This window comes from Stenella coeruleoalba (assembly GCF_951394435.1).
Source record: "Stenella coeruleoalba genome assembly, chromosome: 19".
In the NCBI taxonomy this organism is placed as follows: domain Eukaryota; kingdom Metazoa; phylum Chordata; class Mammalia; order Artiodactyla; family Delphinidae; genus Stenella; species Stenella coeruleoalba.
The window spans coordinates 3,286,247-3,312,358 of NC_137165.1; the positions used below are offsets into that span (position 1 = coordinate 3,286,247).

The 26,112-nt window shown below is 37.9% G+C and overlaps 1 protein-coding gene across 7 annotated transcripts; it reads right to left on the reverse strand.

The window, feature by feature from the left end:
- Positions 1 to 1,760: 1,760 nt before the first annotated feature.
- On the reverse strand, positions 1,761 to 25,261 carry ZNF624 (zinc finger protein 624). 7 transcript variants are annotated; one of them, XM_079905130.1, is made up of 8 exons: positions 24,932 to 25,261; positions 20,565 to 20,653; positions 20,010 to 20,123; positions 18,020 to 18,085; positions 17,675 to 17,762; positions 14,409 to 14,535; positions 13,595 to 13,690; positions 1,761 to 7,733 (listed from the first exon to the last, which is right to left on the reverse strand). In XM_079905130.1, the coding sequence occupies exons 6-8, from the start codon at positions 14,476 to 14,478 to the stop codon at positions 5,509 to 5,511; spliced, it is 2,391 nt and encodes a 796-aa protein (XP_079761256.1). In that variant the 5' UTR covers positions 14,479 to 14,535; positions 17,675 to 17,762; positions 18,020 to 18,085; positions 20,010 to 20,123; positions 20,565 to 20,653; positions 24,932 to 25,261; the 3' UTR covers positions 1,761 to 5,508. The 7 variants fall into 7 exon arrangements, with proteins under 7 accessions (XP_079761256.1, XP_079761257.1, XP_079761255.1 ...); XM_079905131.1 differs by lacking the exon at positions 20,010 to 20,123; XM_079905129.1 differs by lacking the exon at positions 17,675 to 17,762.
- Between the last annotated feature and the right edge of the window lie 851 nt (positions 25,262 to 26,112).

The following is a 26,112-nucleotide window of genomic DNA, read 5'->3' on the forward strand; positions in this document are numbered from 1 at the left end:
ATCTAAGATTTCATTTCAAGAAGCTAGAAAAAGAACAATGAATCAAATTCAAATAAAGTAGAAAAAAGAAAATAAAAGAGCATGAGTCAATGAAAAAGAAATTAGCTGTATATTAGTTAAGAGGTGGCTTTTGAAAAGATTAATAAAGTGTTAAATCCCTACAGAGCCTAACACAGAAAACAAAAAGAGAGTACACAAATTACCAATACCAAGACTGAAAAGGGAACATCACTTTAGATCCTACAGAGATTAAAAATATAACAAGCAGGCATTATCAATTACTTAAAGCCAATAATTAGATATTTTAATGAAATGATATAGACAAATTAGAAATAAAACTTAGCAAAATTGACACGAGATAGAATATCTCAATAGTCTTATGCCTATCAAAGTAACTGAATCTATAATTTAAAACTTTCCTACAAAGAAAATTCCAGGCTCATTGGGCTTTACTGTTCATTTTTACAGAAAAGATTTATGGAAAAAAATAATACCAACTGAAATAACAACAAACTCTTCCAGAGGGGGGAAAAGGTAATTACCAATTCATTTTACAAGCCCAGCATTATCCCACACACTAAATCCTGACAAGGCTACTAAAAAAAAGGAAACATACAAGACAATCGGGACATAGACATAAAATCTGATATAAAATTTTGAAACTCTAATTGAACAATATTTTTAAAAGGTAATATATAATGACCAAATAGAATCTATTCCAGGCATGCAAGGTTGCCTTAACATTTTCAGAAATCAATCCATACAGATGAATTTTGAAAACATTTTGCTAAGTGAAATAAGTTAGTCACAAAAGAATAAATATTTACATAAGGTACCTAAAGTGGTCAAATTCACAGAGACAGACTGAAGACAGAAAGTAGAATGATAGTCTCCAAGGACTAAGAGAAGCGGGTAATGTGGAGTTATTGTTTAATGAATATTGAGTTTCAGCTTAGAAAAATGAAGAGTTTTGGATGGTGGTGATGGCTACAACAACATGAATGTACTTAATATCACTGAATTGTACACTTAAAAATGGTTCAGATGGGGCTTCCCTGGTGGCGCAGTGGATGAGAGTCCACCTGCCGATGCAGGGGACACGGGTTCGTGCCCCGGTCCGGGAAGATCCCACATGCCGCAGATCGGCTGGGCCCGTGAGCCATGGCCACTGAGCCTGCGCGTCTGGAGCCTGTGCTCCGCAACGGGAGATGCCACAACAGTGAGAGGCCCGCGTACCGCAAAAAAAAAAAAAAAAAAAAAAAAGGTTCAGATGGTAAATTTTATGTTATGTGTATTTTACCACAATTTTTAAAATAAAAAAATCAATCCGCATAATTCAACCACATTAACAGGATGAGAACAACCATACGGTCATCTCAATAGCTACAAACTACGTATCTGATGAAATTCAATACCTGTCCATAATAAGAAATCTCAGCAAACTAGGATTTGAGGAGAATTTCCTTAATCTGATAGAGATTATCTACAAATTTATACCTCATATCATTTCTAATGGAATGTTTAGGATTTTCCTTTAAATTCTGGGAAAAAGGCAAGGATGCCTACAATCTTTACTTTTGAAGGTCCTAGCCAGTGCAATAAAGCAAGACAAAAATGGCATAAATATTGGAAAGGGTGAGGTAAGAAAGATTTTACTTTATCACAGGTGACATATTGTGTACGTAGAAAGTCCGAAAGAATGAACAAACTATTATAATTAACAAGTGAATTTTAGGAAGGTCACTGGATATAAGGTCAGTTTAAAAAAATCTATTATATATATCATTACTTATTACATATTATATATTTAATATATTATATATAGTTATGTATTATATATATTAGCAAAAGTCAGAAAATGAAATTAAGATAATAGCCTTTACAGAATCACCAAAACATCAAATATATAATAACCTTACAAAATATTCAAAATTTTATTGAAAAAATACAAAAATTACTAAAATTAAAAGATGTGTATAAATGAAAAGGTATGGCCTGCTCATAGATTGGATGTCTCAATATTGCTAAGGTACCCATTCTTCCAAAATTAATCTATATATGTGATGTAGTATCCATTGAAATCCCTACTTTTTATGGTGGAGTAACTGAAAAAATAATCATTCTAAAATGCATATGAAAATGCCAAGGACACAGAATTACAGTGACAATTTTGAATAAGAAGAACAAAATTAGAAGACATATACCACCAGATGCCAAGATTTACTATCAACCTGTTTTCACTAAAAATATTTGGTATTCAACAGAACAATGAGTCAGAATAATCTAGAAATAGACCCCCTCACATAATCTGACTATCTGACTTATCACAAGGGTACCCAAGGGGGAGGGGAAAAGATGGTCTTTTCAACAAATGATGTTGAATAAATTGTGTATTTGCATGGAAAATATTAAATTGACCTCTACTCCACACCATATAAAAATATCAGACGGATTGTAGCCTAAAACTTAAAAGTAAAACAGTAGCTATGCAGAAGTAAATGTAGGAAAATATTCTATGACTTTGGGTTAGGAAAAGATTTCTTAAACTAGGCACAAAAAAGCAGTAATCATAAAAGAAAAGATTGTTGAATTATTCATCAAAGTTAAAGACTTCTGTCCATCAAAAGACAACATTTAGAGAGTGAAAAGGCAAGATGCTGATGAGTAGATATTTGTAATACAAATATCTAAAAAATACCTTGTATCCAGAATACATAAAGAATCCTAAAAATAAACAGAAAGAGTTATCAATAAAAATGGGCAAAAGTCTTGAACAGGCACTTCTCAAAAGAGGATATTCCAAAAGCCAATAAACACCTAAAAGGGGACTCAACATCAGTAGAGAGTAAGGAAATGAAATTAAACCTATAGTGAGATACCACTACATACTGGAACCAGGCTTTGGCACCTTAGCAGTTCATGGAAACTGCTCTAGTAAAGGTGCCCTGTATCATCTCCATCCCCTAACCTGATGGACACCTTTCAGTTCTTATGTCACTTGAACCTGCTGACCTTACTCCTCTTCTACCTTCTAAGGCAGGGAAGGGAGACGGGGTTTATGTGTGGTGAGGGTTTGAAGGTAGATACGAGCAGCCAAAAAAGTTGACATCAAGTCATGTAGACTGTTTGACAATAGAGTTTCTCAAGGATAGTATTTCAAGGTCAGACCCTTAAACTTTCCAATCAGAAAGTGGTACATTTTATCCAAAGTAGACACATCTCCTGGTAATAGTTAATAAATTTCACTATTATAATTCAATCAGAAATAGTCATTTCAACCACAATGTCAAATTATTCATTTTAAAATGGGAGACAGCTCACATCAGTCACCCAATATCCCCTTCCCAATATTAAAGACTTATCCTAGCATTGTGGGAGGAGTATTTGATATCCTTTCCTTCAGTCTCCACTGAAGTGTAGCTCTACATGCCTTGTCCTTTTCAGATGTTAGGTCCATGGTCTCTTAGGGCCTTCCAGTACCAGGGTCACAGCCTCTGGGTTCCCATTTTGACTCCAGGACTCTCTTAGTATTTCCAGAACTTCCAAGCTTTTATACATGGACTTTGGAGTTCTTGGCTGTTTCCCTCTCTATACTCCATCACACAGTGTTCTGCAGGGCTGTACACAGACCTTTACACCATTGTGATCTTTCCTTTGGTGCCATGTTGAAAGTGGAACTTGTCTCTGAAGCTTGCAAGTCTTCTGGTCTATAACCTGGACACAATTTCCAGATATTCTCGGATATGTTTTTCATCTACCTGAAATTTCTATTACCTCCTCCAAATGAAACTGAGAGGGTGTGGGGGGGGGGGTCCTGAAGTGCTGGATAACTTCTTTGGAATCTAGGTGGTACCAAGACCAATTTCCATGCTCTTAGATCCATGACCACTCCTGCCCTGCCAAGGTATATCCAGCACCTAGGGTAATTCCTGGGCTATCACAGGTGTCTAGTAAATTAGCTTCACAAGAAAAATAGGTTTTTCATGTTTATATAAATATTACATGCTCATTGGAAAGAAAAACTGAGAAATACAGAAAAGCAGAGAGAGGTAAAACAAACAAAAAACACTGGATTCTGCAACAAATCTAAAACAACTGTCATTAACTTTTTGGAGACTGTCCCTTCATTCATGGCTATCAAAAGTTCACACAAATACATAGTTTCATACCATACATACTGCATTTACATTTTTCTATTTTCCTAGTTTCCCCCCCCCACTTATATCACTGCTTCTCCTCTTCTCCCTCCCTTCAAGGTAACCAATATTAACAGCCTGATGTATATTCTTCCATACTTGTTTCTATGCTCATCTAATCACATGCACACATATATGCATACATAAATGCATGTGACCATTACTTTAACAAAAATGAAATCTTGTATATATACATCTCTGTAATAAAGCAATTACTTATCAAAAAATTGTGGAAATACCTTGAAGTCAACTAGTGTAGCTATAACTCATTTTAAAAATTACTCTCATACTTTTCCATGGTATGGCTATATCACAATTTATTCACCCATTCCCCTATTAATTGGCATTCACTTTGTCTCCAGTTGGGTTTCTTCTTTGCCTCTACAAACAATACTTTAATAAACATCCTTATTTATACATATGCTTTTGCACTGATGCTATTATTTCTGTGGGGCAGATTCCCCAAAAGTGAGACTGCTGGGTCAAAGTGCTTTTAAAATTTTACTTAAGAATTAAAAAAAATATATACCGCTGGATTGCTGGTGGAAATATAAGTTGATATAACCATTTGGTAAGAGTATATGGTTTGCCAAACTCCACTAGCAAAAGATCTCTTAATTTTTGCCAACTCCATGAAGTGGAAGTAACATATCATTCGTTGTTTCAATTTGCGTTTCCCTGAGTATTGTTTATTTAGGTTCATAATATTTTCATAGGTTAATGCATTTGGAGTTGTTCTTCTATGAAGAGCCATCTAGTCCAGATGGATTAAAACTTCAATGTAAAAAATAAAATTATCAGAATATTAGAAACAAATTTAGGAGACTATATATAACCTGGGGATTGCTAAAAGAGTAAATAAAGAATATAAAAAGGAAAAGATGTAAATATTTTACTATGAAAAATTAAAGACTTAAAAATCTTTTACTACATAAAAAAGTACAAAGACAAATACGAAGAAAAACATTTGCAACACATATGTCAAATGATTAATATCTCAAATATATTAAGGGCACCTCCAGATTTATAAGAAATATAAACCAATAAGAAAATCAGCAAAAAAATAGGCAATTCATCGAAGATAATTTGTTAAATGAATAAAATATGAAATTTGGATGAAGGCTTTCATTTGCCCTTTTTATTATGAATTTTCTTATAACTTCTAAGATTTAATATGACCAATTGCTTTTCTACATTCTTGTATTTATGAAGTGTGTACTTTCTGGCAAATTGCTCCTGAACATTTTCCCACATTCATAAAATATACAGTTTATAAGATTCTTGTCATATCTGGATGATAATTTTCTGTCCTCTATATTAATTGAGCTTCTTTCTGATGTATTCTTTGATGTACAGTAAGGCTTGAGCTACTCCTAAAGGCTTTTCCACACTCACTACATTTATAGGGTTTTTCTCCAGTGTGCATCCTCAGATGTACAGTGAAGTCTGAGTTCGTTCTGAAGGCTTTTCCACATTCTTCACATCTATAGGGCCTCTCCCCAGTATGAATTCTCTGATGTAGAGTTAGCTGTGATAGAGTAATACAACCTTTCCCACATTCCTTACATGTATAGGGCTTTTCTCCAGTATGTGTTCTCCAATGCACTGTAAGGTATGAACCTCTCCTGAAGGCTTTTCCACAGACATCGCATTTATAGGGTTTCTCTCCACTATGGATTTTCTGATGTTCTGTGACGTGTACCATCTGGCTAAATGCTTTGCCACAGTCATTACATTTAAATGGTTTCTCCCCGGTATGTGTCCTTTGGTGGGTATTAAAGCCTGAGTTACTTGTGAAAACCTTCCCACACTCATTACATTTATAGGGTTTTTCTCCAGTATGCCTTCTTTGATGCACAGTAAGCTGTGATGTATTAGTGAAAGCTTTCTCACATTCATTACACTTATATGGTTTTTCTCCAGTATGGGTCCTTTGATGTACAATAAGGTATGACTTAGTTCTGAAGGATTTTCCACAATCATAGCAGTTGTAGGGTTTCACACCAGTATGAATTTTCTGGTGCTCCTTGAGATTTACCATCTTGGTAAATGCCCTCTCACAGTCAGTACATTTATATGGTTTCTCTCCAGTATGAATCCTCTGATGTACAGTTAAGTGTGATTTTATTCTGAAAGATTCCCCACATTCATTACAGAGATAAGGTTTCTCCTCAGTATGAATTCGCTGATGTATAATTAGAGATGAAGAACGCATGAAGGCCTTTCCACATTCATTACATTTATAAGGTTTCTCTCCTGTATGCATTCTGTGGTGTACAGTAAGGCATGAATAATTGATGAATGCTTTCCCACATTCGTTACATTTATAGGGTTTTTCTCCTGTATGAATCCTCTGATGTTCCGTGAAATTTGCTATACGATTGAATGCTTTCCCACATTCATTACATTCATAGGGTTTTTCCCCAGTATGGGTTCTTATATGTACAATAAGGCTTGAATTACTTCTATAGGCTTTTCCACACTCATTACATCTAAAGGGTTTCTCTCCAGTATGAATTCTCTGATGAACATTAAAGATTGTGGTATTCTTGAAAGATTTCCCACACTCAATGCATTTATATGGTTTCTCTTCAGTATGGGTCTTCTGATGTACACTAAGATATGACTTATTCCTAAAGGCTTTCCCACATTCATTACATTTGTAGGGTTTTTCTCCATTGTGAGTTTCCTGATGTCTTGCAAGTTTTGATTTATCACCAAAAGCTTTCCCACATTCACTACATTTATAGGGCTTCTCTCCAGTTTGAATTCTCTGGTGTTGATTAAGGCGGGCACACTGGCTGAAAGATTTTCCACAAACATTGCACTGATAAGGTTTCTCCTTAGTATGAATTCTCTGATGCACCATGAGGGATGAAGAAGCAATGAAGGCCTTTCCACATTCATTACATTTATAGGGCTTTTCTCCAGTGTGAATTTTTTTATGTTGACTAAGATATGAAGGCTGGCTGAACATTTTCCCACATTCATTACATTCATAAGGTTTTTCTTTAGTGTGAGTTCTCTGATGTTGAATGAGTAATGACCTATAACGGAAGGCCTTTTCACATGTACTACATTTATAGGGTTTTTCTTTATTATTGTTTTTTTTCTCTAAAGTGAGTTCTGAAGCAGGGCTTATGACTTTGTTGCCTTCTGTATCCTTGCACATTTTCTTCCCCAGATGGGTATCTGTAATCAAATCTAAATTCTCTGTAAAATTTTCCTCATGTGTTTGGTATTTGCTGTGGGGCTCTTCTGTGATAACTCCTGGTTCTGGAAAAAGAACAGATCCAAATCTAAAGCCTTTTTGAAGAGTGGGAATTTTCTTGTGTTTAACTATTCTTTGACTCAAATGACTTTCTTGACTATCTTGCAATCTCAATATCCTGTCACTCCATTTCCATAATCCTCCCATTTTGGTGTCCCATAGACCATTCTCTATGAGTTTCTCTACTATGGTCTCCTGTGATAAACATTCTTCAGAAATATTCTCTGTTGGTATAGCATTCTTGGTTGTAGGTTTAGTCTCCAACTCTGGGAGGAAAAAAGAGAGAAATCAAATGACTCCTATTTCCTAGATTGAGGACATCACGCTAAACAGGAAAACAGAAGGGAAGCTTGAATTGATAATGAATATATGTTTTTAACTGCTTGCAAATTGCCCTTTTTTCTAGGAAGGAGGAGATTGCATTAAGGAAGGCTGATTGAGCAAAGAACCAAAGCAGTAAATTCAAGGAGTTTTTATCCTATTAAAAAAAATTCATTTGTGGTAACCCTTCTACAATCCAAGTTTCTCAAGTATTTCCTCCTTTTCTCATTCGTTTTAGAGTCAAATTCTTTAGAGAGCATTCTTCCTAAATTGTAACTACTTCCTTGCTTTCCACTTACTCCACAAACCAGACATTCACCCTAAATAATACTTTCTACTTGTTCTCATTATTTGTTCACTATTTTTTAAAAATTTATTTTATTTAATTTATTTTTGGCTGCATTGGGTCTTTGCTGCTGTGCACGGGTTTTCTCTAGTTGCGGCGAGTGGGAGCTACTCTTTGTTGCAGTTTGCAGGCTTCTCACTGTGGTGGCTTCTCTTGTTGTGGAGCATGGGCTCTGGGTGCATGCGTTTCAGTAGTTGTGGCATGTGGGCTCAACAGTTGTGGCTCACGGACTCTAGAGCGCAGGCTCAGTAGTTGTGGTGCACAGGCTTAGTTGTTCTGTGGCATATGGGATCTTCCAGGACCAAGGCTTGAACCCGTGTCCCCTGCTTTGGCAGGCGGATACTTAACCACTGCGCCACCAGGGAAGCCCTGTTCAGTAGCTTTTTTGTGAAGGCTTTCTCAAATTTCCCTGTCAGAATAGCTTTTTCAAGTCTTTATATGTACCTTTTTTTTTCTTTTGATTTAGTAAATTATTTTTTATTTAACAAAATTTATTTATTTATATTGAAGTATAGTTGATTTACAATGTTGTTAATTACTGCTGTACAGCAAAGTGATTCAGTTATACATTTACATATATATATATATATATACACACACACATTCCTTTTAAAAAATATCCTTTTCTATATGTAACTTTTTATAGAACATTTGTGGAAGAAGACACTTTGAGTTTTCAGAAAGTAGGTTGAACAAGGTAGTCAAAATTAATACAGTTGTGAATATTACAAATAGTGATAATTACTATTATCAAGGGTAGTTTTGCAACCTTTTTACGGGACTTTAGAACATTTCTGACAGTTTCAAAATTTTCTTAAACAATTATACTGGGGGTGGTGGTCTAACAATTTGTTTGTATATGTAAACTTAATATTTTACTTTTTAAAACACTTTTAAACTTCTTAAAGTTTCTAATTTATTTCCAGGTAATCATATCTAAATGTTTTTAAAAAATTGAACCAAAATCTTCTGTGGTTAGTAAAATGGCTTTATGACTTTAAAACTCAAGGTAAGTAGAACTTTCAATGGATTCACAGGGCTAGACAAAGATTTCAATTCAGGGTCACCAAAAAAGAAAACTCTAGAACCCAAGGACTAAAACCCAGCTCATTTAAATGTCCAATTCAATTAAGGTGACAGGAATTTTTTTTAGGCAAAAAGAAAAACGGAGAGAATATAACACCAGCAGATCTGAATAAAGGAGAATATTAAAGGGCATTCTTTAAGTAGAAGAAAAATAATCCTAGGTAAAAGTTCAGAAATGAAGAAAAGAATGAAGAGAAAGAGAAGGGAAACATCGGTACATCTGAATGAATATTGACTGCATACAAATTAATAATGAGATTTGACATATATAGAATTAAAATATATAACTTCAATAATGTATAATTGAGGTTAAACTGAATAAGCTGTTCAAGATTCTTGTACTGTTTGGGAAAATCTGTAACCACTAAACAAATAACTTAAAAATTTATAATTACCAACTGATTACAAGGGGAATAGAAAAATAAAAGATGATAAATCAAAAGGAAGGCATGAATGGGAAGAAAATGAATATAGAAAAGGCAAGATACTCTCACAGTTAGAGGGTAGATTTAAACATTATATAATTGTATTATGTACAAAATGGATTAAAAACTCCAGAAGAAACAGATTGTCGGATTAGTTAAAATAAAAATTAACAAAATGCAATTATAAGAGAAATAAAATACAAAGATACATAAAAGATGACAGTAAGCAGATAAAAAAGATATATCACATATACAATAAAAAGAATGATGCTATAATAATATTAGTATCAGGCAAAATAGACTTTAAGGCAAAAACAATTAACAAAGATAAAGAAGACACTTCATAATGATAAAATATCCAATTTACCAGAAAGATATAACAATTCTAACTTTGTTTTTACCTAAGAACACAGCTTCAAAATACATAAAGCAAAAATTAAAAAACTAAGACACAGACAGATCTGTACTCACAGTGGGAGACTTAAAAAAATATTTCTCAGTAACTGATAGAATAAGCTGACAATCAGCAAGAAGATAGACTTCAGCAACATAATTAACAAACCTGACATATCTGGAACAGCACTCAGTACCTATATACCACACATTTTTCCAAGTGCACACAGAATATTTACAAAAATTGGTCAGGTGGCAAAGCAAATGTCAAGAAACCTGCAAAGACTGAAATCATACAGAGGATGTTTTCTGACCACGGTAGAACTTAAAACAACAAGGTTATTAGAAAATCCCCATATCATACAAAATTAAGGAAAATACCTCCAAATAACCTGAGGGCCAAAGACATCACAATGGAAATGAGCAAATACTTTGAACTCAATAATTATGAAGGTGTTACATAAAAAAAGTATGGCAGGGCTTCCCTGGTGGCGCAGTGGTTGAGAGTCCTCCTGCCGATGCAGGGGACACGGGTTCGTGCCCCGGTCCGGGAAGATCCCACATGCTGTGGAGCGGCTAGGCCTGTGAGCCAGGGCCGCTGAGCCTGCATGTCCGGAGCCTGTGCTCCGCAATGGGAGAGGCCACAACTGTGAGAGGCCTGCATACCGCAAAAAAAAAAAAAAAAAAAGTATGGCAGTCTTGATAGCCTTAAATACATTAGCAAAAAAGAACGGCTAAAATCAATAAGTATCCAACTCAAGAAGTTAGAAAAGATCAGCAAATTAAACCCTAAGAAGGTAAAAATAATGAAAGAGAAGAAAGTAATGAAACAGAAATCAAAGACACAGTAGCAAGGATTAAAAATTATTTTTTAAAAGCCAAATAAGATTGATAAATCCTAGCAAGACTGATTAAGATAAAAGAGAGAAGACAAAAAATTTAGTATCAGGAATGAAAAAGGAGACATCCCTTCAGATCCATATAGTCATTTAAAAGATAAACAGAGGATAGTATGCCCCTAAATTTAAATTTTATATTAAGTAGATCAATTCCTAGACAAACACAACTTATTAAACTGAAACAAAAAGAAATAGGAAATATGAATAGTCCTACAACTACAAAAGTAATAGAAACTGTAATTAAACACCTTCTTCAATAAAAGCTTTAGGCCAACATGGTTTCCCCAGTGAATTCCATGAAATTTCTAACTTCTTCTCTCTCACAACTCTTTTCTTTTTTCTTTTTCTTTTTTAAATATTTATTTATTTATTTGGTTGCACTGGGTCTTAGTTGCGGCATGCATGTGGGCTCTAGTTCCCTGACCAGGGATCGAACCCGGGCCCCCTGCATTGGGAATGTAGTGTCTTATCCACTGTGCCACCAGGGAAGTCCCTCACAACTCTTTCTTGTCCTCACTGTAAGCTGATGGCCTTGCTTTGTATTTTATTGAGAATAAAGAAGCTATCATCATAGGATGTCTCAATCTTCTCACCACCAGTTGACCTATATCTGCTCCCATCTTCTCCATCCTGCCTAGTGTTACTGCAGAAGAGGTGGCCTCCCTGCCTATCAAGGGTAAATCTCTCCTTTTCCATTCGTGATTTTATCCCTTTTCACTTTCTCAGACACTTTAGTTCTCCAGTGACCCTACCTTTGTCTTGCAACATCAATTTCTCACTCTCCACTGAAACATCATTCCTACCAGCACTTAAGCATGTCAGAAAAGCTTCCATCTCAAAAATAAAAGTTTTCTTTTATTTCTTCTTTCTTCCAGCCACTGCCCCATTTCTCCTTCCCTCTTCATATGGAGGGGGGCTTTCTCTAGAGAGCCATCGAAACTATCTCCAATGTCTACCTTTCACTCACTCTCTAAAAATACATATATAATATCTGAGATATAAAAATAATATATGTAACACATGTGCAAGTTATGGATGGCATCACAATAAAATAAATATGCAAATGATCTAGAATCCATTATTCCTTTCCATCTCCACCATCACTCTAATCAAAGTTACTGTAGTCTCTTGCCTAGACTATTTTTTTAATTAAAGAATGTTTTTTGGCTGTGTTGGGTCTTTGTTGTGGCGTGGGCTTTCTCTAGTTGCAGCAAGTGGGGGCCACTCTTCGTTGCGGTGTGCGGGCTTCTCATTGTGGTGGCTTCTCTTGTTGCGGAGCACAGGCTCTAGGCGTGCAGGCTTCAGTAGTTGTGGCACATGGCTCAGTAGTTGTGGCTCACAGGCTTAGTTGCTCCACGGCATGTGGGATCTTCCTGGACCAGGGCTTGAACCCGTGTCCCCTGTATTGGCAGGTGGACTCTTAACCACTGCGCCTCCGGGGACATCCCTGCCTAGGCTATTTTAACTACCCCTTTACTATTACCTGCTTTATGCCCTTAAGTTCAATTTCCATGAACAGGGTTATTTCCCAAAGATCCTTGATTAAAACCTTTCAGTGCTTTCACACTCACTTTGATTAAAATCCACTCTCCTTACCATGGTCCACAGAGTCCTGAATAGGCAGTCTCCTGTCTGACTATCTTATTCTGTACCAGTCTCCCTCTCCTTATGCTTCAGTCAGGCAGCTTCCTCAGATTTCTAGAACTCAGTACATTACGTTCTGCTGCCTGGAATGCTCTTCTTCTCCTCTTGCCTTGGCTGGCTTCTTCTGACTCTTCAAGTGTCACCTCCTCAGAAGCCTTCCCCGACCACACTATCTGAAGGAGGCACCCTCATCGCCATCCAAGTTACTCTTTCGTATCCTCATGGCTAAGTTATTATGACCATTATTTAGTGTGCTTTTGTTTATTTACTTGTCAATTATCTATTTCTCAAAATTTAATCTTCATGAGAGAAGGGACCTGGGTCCATCTTACTGCTGTAGACATAGTACTTAACTCAGTTCACAGTATACAGATAAGTATTAAATATTGATTGTTTAATATTAATAGATATTGGTTAAATAGATAAATACTATATTTTGATTCTCAACTGATTTACTGTTTGTATTCTCAATTAGTTAAGATTCTGGAGGACAGTAGAAGGGTTCCTCTGAAGTTTCAGCAGGCATGCAAGTGAAGAAAGTTAAATAATTAGTCAATGGGTTTAGCTTAAAAGAAATCAGTGGTGATCCTTAAGAAAGCACTTTCAGGAAAGTTAATGAAGGAAGAGATATCAAATAATGGTTAAACAAATGAGAAAAGTGTAAGGTTAAATGGAGAAGACAGACTGAAAGGGATATTTTATGCATGTTTGAAGGAAGGAACAATTATGAAAATCATGTTCCCAAGAAAGTAAAGTAGGATGTGATGGGAACTAGAAGTAGAGGGCAGAGATGGCAGGAGAGGGAAAAGGAGAGGTTAACAGAGGGAGAGAGGGAGGGAAGGCAGGAGGGAGGGAGGAAGGGAGGTGTAGGGAGAGAGGAAGAGACGGGGAGAATCCTTTCCTTTGAGATAGCTTTAAGCAAAGATAACTCCCAAAATATTTCAGATGTTCTGCTCCATCCATGACCTACTGACTTCAAAGAAATCCCATCCTCCTGGTTCTTATTAACTCACCTGAATAGCGGGTTTTTGAAGTTTCTCTCACTACCACCCATGGTCCTTTTCCATCCTCCAAATGAGATATCATGTCTGGTTTGGAAACTGCAAGCCCTGTTCAGAGAAAAATGAATAGGATTTGATTGTGCCTGTGAGCAAGAACTAGGGCCAAATTCAGTCTCAGCTCCTGATCTTCTGTGCAGAGTGGTTACCACAAGAAGTTTTAGGGGTGCACTGTCCAATGCAGCTGACAATAGCCACCTACGGATATTTAATTCTGAATTTAAGTTAGTTAAAATTGTATAAAATTTAAAATTCAGTTCTTCAGTTGGACTAGCCAGATTTCAAATTCTCAACAGCCACAGTGTAGAGCCTACTACACTGGAAAGCACAAATACAAAACATTCCCATCACAGGAGAACACTCTACTGTACAGCAGTGTTGTAGAGAATTACAAAGGTACCTCAAAGAAGCGCAACATGATCCCAGGTTTGGGGATAACCTCAGTTTAGAAAGAAAATAGACATATTTGTTCCTTTCTTTCTAGAGACACTGATAAGTCTTATGCAAGTGACTACAAAAAACAGTCTTAAAAGGAGGGACTGTCAATAATCTCCAAGATTCCAAAGAAATATGTATTTCTTACTCTACAATGGGCGAACCACTGAGTTAAGAGCAAAAGACAGCATAATTCCCAACAATATGCCCCTAAGATTATGAGATTTTAACGCTTAAATTCTAACCCAAAATTCAGTTAAGTACTTTAGAGGGTCTGTATCTTCAGTAAACCTGGCCCAGTGGGCAGATACATAAACCTGGAGGTTACCCTTACCCAAGGAGACAAGATTCCTATAATTCTCTAGCATCACATCCTTGTGCAGTTTCCTCTGTGTAGGGTCCATCAACCTCCACTCTTCCAATGTGAAGTCTATAGCCACATCTTTAAATGTCACTGATTCCTAAAATAAATACAGAGATCACTCAGGGACTGTACAGTTAGACCTATTAGGCAGATTAATACATACAAAACTGGGGAAGAAAACTAGAAAACTAGTAGTTTCCAGCCAAATCATCTTTCCTCCCTCAAAATCCTGCCTTATGTATAATATCAACTCTTTTTCAGTTCTATTCTATAAAATATGGCTTAATAAAAGACACAGTTTATCATTCAGATTGTAGATATAGAATATTATAAGCTATCTATCTGAGAAAGAAAAATAAGAAATTGTGGGACTTTGGGGAGCTTCTCTGGTCAGGATATAAAATATATGTATATATGCTTGTAAAAAAAAATCAAAGGATGAGCCATAAAATTGTTTTAATGGTTGGTTATCTATTGGAGGAAGAGGGAAACAGAGTGAAGAGGACTGGAATAGAAGCAGATTCCCTTGAATATTTATTGTTTTTTAGATTTGAATTTTGAACCATGTAAATATATTATTATAAAAGAAAAACTAAATAAAAAAGCAATTTCTAAATATTAAAAGTAAAATGAAACCAGCTGGTAGCATACACATTCATCAGAGAGGAACTATTTTGAGTATCTTTAAAACATAGTAATTTTTCTGTATATCTCTTGTGAGATATATCCTGAGGAGAAAAACAACTGTAAAAAACTAAACAACACATTTTCAGTAACTAATCATTATTGTTGGTGGCAGTGATGGAAATGTTATTTTGTAACTGTTGCGTGTGTAGTGTTGGATAAAGCAAATCAGTATTGATATCATTGAGAACTAATAAATTAGACATGGGAGAAAGAAGATATAAATGTAATATCAATGAGATTATGTACAATGAGATTATGTACAATCCAATATTGCATGGGAAATATCGGTATAAACTCATGAAGTATTTTAAGGAAAACAGGCCACATACTTCCTATCTCCGGCCACTCAATAGGTTTAGAAACAATAACCAAAAAGGTACCATTATGCAGTCTAGACCGTGGCCCCTACAGATTACTTTCTGCTACAAGAAACCAGGGCTTGGAACTTTCTGTCAAAATAAAAAGCAAGGGGGCTTCCCTGGTGGCGCAGTGGTTGAGAGTCCGCCTGCCGATGCAGGGGACACGGGTTTGTGCCCCGGTCCGGGAAGATCCCACATGCCATGGAGCGGCTGGGCCAGTGAGCCATGGCCGCTGAGCCCGCGCGTCCGGAGCCTGTGCTCCGCAACGGGAGAGGCCACAGCAGTGAGAGGCCCGCATAGCGCAAAAAATAAAAAAAATTAAAAAAAGCAAGAAAACTATCAAAGACTAGTACTAGGATCATGTCTGAGACTTGTGAGACAACTTCAAGAGGCTCTCACTGGCCAAAGATGGGACAATTTGAACATCCATAAGAACAGTAACTGTAGTGGGCTTCAAAAATATCTAATACATTTAAAATTATGATTTCATTATAAAACTCTAAGGATACTCATTGATCATCTTTGGAGAATGCCTGGAAACTGGTAAATAAAGAGAAAGAATTAACCCTTTGCCCTTCTTTTCCTATGCAAAATACATATAGTTTGCACAGTAATAAAATGTAATCAGATGGTCTATGAGGGGAGGTTTCTCTTTATGGAAGTACTCCAGCTAATATGTGAACATGGAATGAAAAAATTAGAATATCACCATTTTGATACCTCTAATGAATTAAAGGATTATCAGTGGCTGCTAACACACCAAAGAGGCTTCAACTAGGCATTATGTAGCTTCTGGTAGTAGATACCAGAAATATGAAATGCCAATGCCAAAAAATTTTTAAAAAATCAAAATCTGATCAAGCCTCTAGATTTAACTAACAATATAAAGGAAATACAGGAGACAGAAGTGCATGTTAAAAAAAACCCATGGGTATGCAATAAATAAAATCCATATTGTGACAAATTCTAAATCAATGCTGTCCAACAAATATAATGCAAGTCACAAATGGAATTTTAAATTTTCTAGTAGTCACATTAAAAATAAAAAGAAACAGGTGAAATTAGTTTTAATAATATATTTTAGTTAGTCTAATATGTACAAAATATAATTTCAACATGCAATCAATGCAAAAATTATTAATGAGATAATTTACATTATTTTTTGTATTAAGTCTTTGAAATATGATGTGTATTTTAAGTTAACAGTACATCTCAACTTGAACTAGTCACATTTCAGGTACTCAACAGCCACATGTGGCTAGTGGCTCCTGTACTGGACATCACAGCTCTAAAATACAAATGACTTGGTTTCTTCAATAAATGATTACAAAGGGAAAAAAAGAGGGAGGGGGAAACCTCTAGATTAAAAGTGACCTAAGAGACAATATCAGCTAATATGACTCAACTGGGGAAACAAATACCAAATTAATATGTGATAATATTAAGGCTTACTGTTCATTTTTAGCTGTAATTATGGTATTATACTTAAAACTAAAAAAATCTGTTATATATAATGAAATATTTATAGATGAGATTATATAATGTCTTGGATTAGCTTCAATAAAACCAGTGAGGGAGGGTAGTATTACAGATGAAATATGATTGCCATGGGTGTTAAGTGTTGAAGGTTCAATGGGATTCATCAAACTACTCTCTCTACTTTTGTGTAAGTATGGTTCATATTATTTGTCAGGTACTGATACGAAGGCTTTTAATGTAATGATTGAGTCCTCACAATAAGGAAGCTGCTATTTACAGATAAGGAAAGTGAGTCATCGAGAGGTTAGGTGCCTTGCCTAAGTTCACAGAAGACACAAAGTCTCGATTCAAATCCAGGCAGTTTGGTTCCAAAATTCAAACTCATAAGCACTATACTCTATGATCTGGTAAATTAAGAACCCTACTTAGCTGACTAATCGGGCAAAGGTCTCAAGTTAGACTGTATTTGGCTAAGGTATGCTCTGTATCGGAAGAAACAGATTTCCTCTGGAGTGTTTTTCTGCCATACAGATATGTATGCTTATCAAATGGTTTAAATCTTTTTATTTATTAGGACCTCAAAGTTTGTGAAGCATGTTTTATATAATTCTACTAACAATAAAACATGGCTAATGTGAGAGATAATGACAGTTCATAAACTGTTAATATTGTTAATCACTTCACACATAACTCAAATTATAATGAACTTACTGCGTTTGTTTTCTTTTCCCATCTGGAGCTAAGCCCCAGGAAAAATCTAAGAAGGCCCTCAGCTCTCACCTCTGGCTACCTTGAGGCTCTGCAAGCAAGAATTGAAGTATGTGATACAGGATACTTTATCATTAGGAATTATAATGTGACCATCTGTCAAATTAGGGCTGCTACCACTGAGAGAAATAAAATCTGTCAAAATGACGCTATCAGCCCTGGGGTTACCACACCTAACGAGCCAGATGGTTCTTATGGTGAACTTGCAATGTGCTGGAACATTAAGAATTAGTGCAGTAAAAGAGATGCCGTCTCTTCATTCCCCTTAGATACAATGCCAAGTATTACCTTTACCAATTCTTGTTCTTCTGCCTGAAGGTGAAGATCTTCATTTGGCTGGGGAACTTCAGGACTCTAAGGGGATACAGGATAAGATCGCTCAGTGACAGGCTGCCTATTACCTACAACAGAGTCTCAGCAAGCACCACCAGTCCCCTGTGGATGCGGTGTATATGAGATCACCTCTTTTACTGTATTATTCAGGGATGAAATTAAGGTCCCATAGCAACATCCAAACATAATCTTCTTTCACCTCATTTGAGACAATGACACACATAAGACTGAGAAAGATACAACTGCATAATTTTTAAAGGGGACTTTTAACAAATAACTTATCAAAACAAAAATAAACTTATAATAAGGGGTCTTAGATGCTACATAATTCTTTTTCCTATGAGGATGAAATCTGTTTCTCAGAAATAATCTATCTTGCTCAAGAATAACATTCAAAACCTACTAACACCATCTGTTTTCTACAACTGAAAGATCATGTCTGGGGGTTGGGGGGGGCCTGTCTCAGTACTCTTTCAGAGAATATTTCAGGGACCTCTCACAACATTGCTTTCTTCCAAATATTAGACACTATATGCCTATAAAGACCTGATTTCATAAATGAAATGAAATTTTACTATATCTTCTAGTAGTACTTACTGATTTTAGATTTTTAAAAGTTATGGGTAACAGAACTATTAAATTTCATTGAGAAAAATGTTATCTTAGTTCTTCCCTTTCAAGTTCTTACCTTAAAAAGTACAAATATTCAGGGGACTTCCCTGGTGGTGCAGTGGTTGAGAGTCCGCCTGCTGATGCAGGGGACACGGGTTCATGCCCCGGTCCGGGAAGATCCCACATGCTGCGGAGCGGCTAGACCCGTGAGCCATGGCCGCTGAGCCTGTGCGTCCGGAGCCTGTGCTCCGCAACGGGAGAGGCCACAACAGTGAGAGGCCCGCATACCGCAAAAAAAAAAAAAAAAAAAAAAAAAAAAAAGAATCCACCTGCAATGCAGGGAACACGGGTTCGAGCCCTGGTCTGGGAAGATCCCACATACCGCGGAGCAACTAAGCCGGTGCGCCACAACTACTGAGCCTTCGCTCTAGAGCCCGCAAGCCACAACTACTGAAGCCCGCGGGCTTAGAGCCGGTGCTCCGCAACAAGAGAAGCCACTGCAATGAGAAGCCCGCGCACCACAACGAAGAGTAGCCCCCACTCGCTGCAACTACAGAAAGCTCGTGCACAGCAACGAAGACCCGACGCAGCCAAAAATAAATGTTAATTTTTTAAAAAAGTACAAATATTCAGCTTCCAAAAAATTAAGGATGATGTGAACCTCAACCTCTGATAATTAGAGATGTGTTTGATCTGGCCTATACTAGACAAATACTTTAGATCTACTGATAAAGTGAAACATTTTGGCTTTCATTTATCTTTTCAAGGGTATGTCTTAAGAACTATTTACATGTTTTATATTCTTGCTACAAAAAATAAAAGATCACTACTACAAGTTATTATGGATAATTTCTGTAACAAATTATATTTGTTGGTACTACCTTTCTTCTGAATCTCCTATTTCAAAAAGTCACTTCTAAAACACAGCTTTAATCACATTAATACCCACCTCAAACACATCCACACACACATACATATATACACTTAAATGCCTTCAGGGAAACATGAAAAGATTCAGCTTAATTATCTAAATTCCAGTCCTATCTTTCACAAATTTCCATCTTGAATCACTGGCTCACTCACTGTTCTCTGCCTCAGAGCCTTGCCTTCTCACCTGAAGTACCCTCACAAATAATTTACAACAATTTAAATCCCACTTGTAATTGGGTACCAGCTTAAATCTAACCATCCTCATGAGCTTTCCATAACTGATTCAGCCCATACTAATATCCCATTTCTTTCCTTACAAAAGCACTCATCAGCTTTATCATACTGCTCAGTAACTATCATTCACCTAAATAAATTATGTAACTATTTCTTTTGTATGCCTTACCTCAGTGAGACTGTAAGCACCCTACAGCCAAGCACTGTGTCTTAAACATCTTCTTTCTCTCCATGTCATCTATTAAGCTTGATCACTTCTTAATGGGTAGAAAAGAGGAGAACACTAAGAGTGGACACAAGGGGAATGGTCCCTGTGAATTAGGGGTGTGTGTATGTATGCACATGTATTGTTTTGTTCAAAATTTCCTAAACAAAATTTTCCAATTGGAAAATATTCCATTCTACTACCCCATAAATAACTGAAATTTCCTGGGAACAATACAAAGTTAATGTCATAAGTAAATTTTCCAGACTGCCTATCATATCTAAAGATAGCACAGATTTTTTCTGCAAGATTACGTGTCTGATACTTGTTTCAATATGCATAGTGAATCTTCCTATAGATTACAAGCTTTACTATGATGAACCAAATTTTCATGGATCAAACAACTTGATTCAGTTACCAAAGGGAGTGTGGGTGAGGTCAAGTCACACGACTTCAGGAAAAGTAGTCGTGCTCTCAAAGCAGGACAACAGGTCAGAAGCAGAGGAAACCCCAACTTACCAGAGGTCCAACTGAAAAAACCACAGCAGCCATAATCTCTTCCTCTGGGCTCCCCTCTCTGGAAAGAGTGGAGTCCTGCAAAGACATATCTAAGAAAGAGAAATAAGCCATGAAAAGCAATCCTGCCTTGGAAATCTCAGACTTACCAAGTTGAAACGTTGACATTACAAATAAGTATGACCTTGCTAAAGAACACAAGATTAACCTGCGCGATCGGCGAGGAAATATGATTCTTACCAGTGTAGAGCTTGAGATTTTAATACCACGAAATGTAGTTACAGTTGGCAGATCAGACATTTTACAAGGAACTTTGAAACTACTTTCTCACTTGACCGTCACGTCACCCAATGGAAACTAATTCCCATTCCACCGGTGAGGAAGCTGAGGCTTAGGAAAACTAGACTACTGATATTTTACCCAAGCTGTGTAGGGTCCCAGATCAGTCTAGTCCCAGGCCACGCCTGCCCCACTACTTCAACTTGCTGGGAAAAACAATTCCATCTTCCCTTGCCACAATCACCGCCTCCTCTAACAGTGGAATAATCCAGTAATCTCTTTCTTCCCGTCCTTCCTTGGAAGAGTGAACTCACTAAAACTTCCACAGGCCTCTGCTCCATGTAAAGAGAACACCACAACTCCAAACTTAAAAGATATTAGAAGTCTTGTACATGCCTCTCTCAATCTCATATTCAAATAGCTCTTTATCTATCCTTTCTATATCAGGCAAACCCAAATAGAAAGGAAGTAGGGATAACAATAATGATATAAGAGAAAGTGGAATCCAATGCACAAAGCACTGAGCAGTAGTTCTTTTATACTGAAAATAGTTATATGCCTAATAAAGGCTTTACACTGTGGAGAAACAGGGTGGCAGAGATCTTGTTCAGATACCCCAGGCATTGATTCTGCCTTCTGTCTTTGGTTAAAGATATGGCCTTGCTGATGCTGAGTTTGGTTTGAAAACAAGAGCCTGAGGTTAGTAAACATTCTCTTAACAAGTGCATGGTTGCAGAATGATGCTGCAAGGCATATAAAAGGGCAGTGGCACAGTGAGAAATAAGCTTTCCAAATCTTGTGAAATTCTACTCTTTAATAAGAGTTTCTTAGACAGTTTGACATTCTCACTACCCAGTAGAGCTTTTGGGGCCCAAAGGAATCTAGGCCGAATTATGCTGAATCTGTCCCTGCCTTATATGTACAATTTGCCTCCATTAAGAATCCACATCCGGCCCAGTGGGAAAAAAAGAAAAAAAGAATCCACATCCAAGAGCTTTGTGTTCAAAAGTATAAAGACCAGCGGCATCAACACCACCAGAAAGCTTGTGACACATGCAAGACCTTAGGCCCAACTCCAGAAACTACCGAATCAGAATCAGCCTTTTGTTAAGATCTCTAGGTGATTCATATGCACACATTGAAGTTTAAGACACACTGATCTAAAACAGATCATTCCAATAAATTGGACAACCTAGAAGAAATGGATAAATTCCTAGAAACAGACAACCTACCAAGCCTGAATCATGAAGAAATAGAAAACCTAACAGACTGATTACTAGTAAGGAGACTGAATCAGTAATCAAAACTCTCCCAATGAACAAAAGTCCAGGACCATATGGCTTCACTGGTGAATTCTACCAAAGGTTTAAAAAATACCAATCCTGCTCAAACTCTTCCAAAAAATAGAAGAGAACACTTCCAAACTCATTTTATGAAGCCAGCATTACCCTGATACCAAAACCAAGCAAGGGTACTACAAGAAAAGAAAATTATAGGCCAATATCCTTGATAAACACTGACACAAAAATCCTCAAAAAATATTAGCAAGCTGAATTCAACAATGCATTAAAAGGATCATGTACCATGATCAAGTGGGATCTATTTCAGGGATGCAAGGATGGTTCAACGTCTGCAAATCAACAAATGTGACACACCACATTAACACCATGCAGGATAAGACTAATATGATCCTCTCAACAGGGGTAGAAAAAGCATTTGACAAAATTCAACATCATTTATGATAAAAACTCTCAACAAAGTGGGTACAGAGGATATGTACCTCAACATAATATATGTTATGGGAAGCCCACATATTATTGGAAGTTCTAGACAGAGCAATTAGGCAAGAAAAAGAAATAAAATACAACCAAATCAGAAAGGAAGAATTAAAATTGTCACTATTTGCAGATGACATGATTTTATATATAGGACCCCCTAACAGATCCTGCCAAAAACTGTAGGAATTAGTGAACAAACGCAGTAAAGTTGGAGGATATAAAATCAATATACAAAATCTGCTGTGCTTCTATACACTAATAATGAACTATCACAGAGAGAAATTAAGAAATCAATCTCATTTACAAATGCTTAAAAAAAGAATAAAATACCTAGGAATAAATTTAACCACGGAAGTGACTGGCTGGTATACATTGAAAACTTAAAGACATTAAGTGGAAAGATATTCCATGCTCATAGATTCGAAGAACTAATGTTGTTAAAATGTCCATACTACTCAAAGCAATCTACAAATTTGATCCAGTATGATCAAAATTTGCAAGGCATTTTTCACAGAAGTAGAACAAGTAATTCTAAAATTTGTATAGAACCACAAAAGACCCCAAATTGTCAAAGTAATCCTGAGAAATAAGAACAAGGCTGGAGGCATCATGCTTCCTGATTTCAAACTATATTACAAAGCTAGAGTAATCAAAACAGTATGGTATTGGAAAAAGAAGACACAGATCAATAGAACAGAATAGAGTACAGAAATAAACCCACACATAAATTTACAATTAATTTACAACAAAGGAGCCAAGAATACAATGGGGAAAGAACTGTCTCTTCAATAAATGATGTTGGGGAAACTGGACAGCAACCTGCAAAAGAATGAAACTGGACCCCTAACTTACACCATACACGAAGATTAACTCCAAATGGATTAAGTAATTGAATATAAGGTCTGAAACCATAAAACTCCTAGAAGAAAACATAGGCAGTAAACTCCCTGATATCCATCTTGGCGATGACTTCTCAGGCACCAGAAGCAAAAATAAACAAGTGGGACTACATCAAACTAAAGCTTCTGCACAGCAAAGGGAAGTCCAGAAAATGAAAAGACAACCTATGGAACAGGAGAAAATATTTGCAACTCATATATCTGATAAGGGGTTAATACCCAAAACATAAAAAGAACTCATACAACTCAACAGCAAAAAAGCAAACAATCTGATGTAAAAAATGGGCAGGGATGAATAGATATTTTTCCAAAGAGTACATACAGATGGCTAACAGGTACATGAACAGGTGCTCAACATCACTAATCATCAGGGAAATGAAAATCAAAACCACAATGAGATATCACCTCACACCTGTCAGTATGGCTATTATCAAAAAGACAAGACATAACAAGTGTTGGCAAAAACATGGAGCAAAGGGGACACTTTGCACCACTGGTGGGAATGTAAACTGGTGCAGTCATTATGGAAAACAGTATGGAGATTACTCCAAAAATTAAAAATATAACCACCATATTTTCCAGCAATTCCACTTCTGGGCATTTATCCGAAGGAATAGAAAACACTAACTCACAAAGGTATCTGCACCCCCTGTTACTGCAGCATCATTTACAACAGCCAAGACGTGGAAGCCACCTAAGTGTCCACTGATGCACGAATGCATAAACAAAAAGCGGCATGTGCCCACAGTGGAATATTAGCCACAAAAAAGGAGGAAATCCTGCCGTTTGTGACAACATGGGTGGACCTTGAGGGCATTATGCTAGGTGAAGCAAGTCACAGAAATAACGTGCAATCTCACTTATATGTGGAACCTAAAAACAAAACATCCGAGACTCACAGAGACAGACTGGTGGCTGGGAGGAGGTGGGAAAATGGGTGAAGGTGGTCAAAAGGTACAAACTTCCAGGTATAAAATAAGCCAGTCCTGGGACTATAATGCACAGCACGGCGACTAGAGTTAACAATACTGTGTTGCGGGAATTCCCTGGCGGTCCAGTGGTTCGGACTGGGAGCTTTCACTGCCCTGGCCGGGGTTGGATTCCCTGGTTGGGGAGCTGAGGTCCTGCAAGCCGCGCGGTTCAGCCCAAAATCCTAAAAAAAAACCCAAACTCCCCAAACTGTGTTGCATATTTGGAAGCTGAGCCGGCAGGAAAGGCTGCCTCCATTTCCCAAAGGCAGGAGAGGGGGGCACCGGTCAGAGCGCCGCTATCGAACCCCAGTCCCTCCGCTCGGGTGCAGAGCCCAGGATGGAAGTTCTCCCTCCTGCAGCTCGCCTGCTTCCCGCACCGCCCTTCTCCTCCCTCAGTGCAGGCGCGGCCCCGGGAAGAGGGGAAGGTCCAGTGGCGCGCCTACCCTGCCCGGCCCCCCGACGCAGCGCTGCCAGGCCGCAGCCTTCTGAGGGAGGTCGGCCCCAGGCCCCTCTGGGGTGGGCGGGTCAGCTCGGGGTCTGGGGCTCCGCCGGGAGCGGCCCCGCCCCGGACGCCGCCAGGAGGCGAGTGCCGAGCGCCGAGCGCCGAGGGAGGGGCGGCGGGGCCCCGGCCGGTCGCCCGGGTCGACGAGTACCTGGCGGCCGCCTGAGGACAGGGCGCTCGCAGAGCAGTGCGGGAACTCTTCCAGCAATGGCGTCGGCGGCCGGGAGGCCGCGGACGGCAGTGCGCCTGCGCAGCCGGCGGGGACCACGGCGCCCAGAATCCTCCGCGCCGCTACTCTGCTCTTTCGTCGCCTCTGTGCCTGCGTCTTTGAATTGGCATCGTTGACAGTTCGTGGACCTAAAAAGTTCTTTCAGGTTGAGAGGCCACGACTGTGTGTCAAGCACTAGCACTAGCGACACAGAAGAATGACACAGCCCTTGCCTCGCAACACTTCCGTGTGACTAAAGAAAGAAAGCCATTGAGAGAACAGAGAATCTCCTGCAACAAATTAAAGCCCCAGACGCTGGGGTCCGGGGGAGTTGCGTGTCCAGGCTTCTGCCTGTCATTAAACTTCTTGATAGAAAGATCGTGATGCCTTCATTGTAATTTCTGGGTCTTTGAGCTTCTTTCCTTGGCTCATACTAATAAAAAAAAATAATAAATTAAATGTTAGCATTATTATTTTTAATGCATGTTTTCCCTTGCCTCAATTCCATGGTTTTAATGACTAAAGGCCATCTTCTCCACATTGGGTCACACAGAATCCTCAAGGCTTCTAGAGCAGCTTCCCTTAATGGTGAGACAATTTCCTCTCTAATCCTTCCTTCCTTCCCTCCCTCCCTCCCTCCTTCCTTCCTTCCTCCCTTCCTTCCTTCCTCTTGCCGCACCGCTTGCGGGATCTTAGTTCCCCGACCAGGGATCGAAACCCAGGCCCACGGCAGTAAAAGCACCGAGTCCTAACTGGACAGCCAGGGAATTTCCTCTAATCCTTTCTTATTCTGTGTGCCTTGGATTCTCTGCTGCTTTGATTGTGTGTGAGCCCCTCCAGATGGAGATCTGCAGGGAGATAAAAAGCTCAGTGAAACTGAACACAGTGCAACACTGGGCTCTTGAGACTTCAGA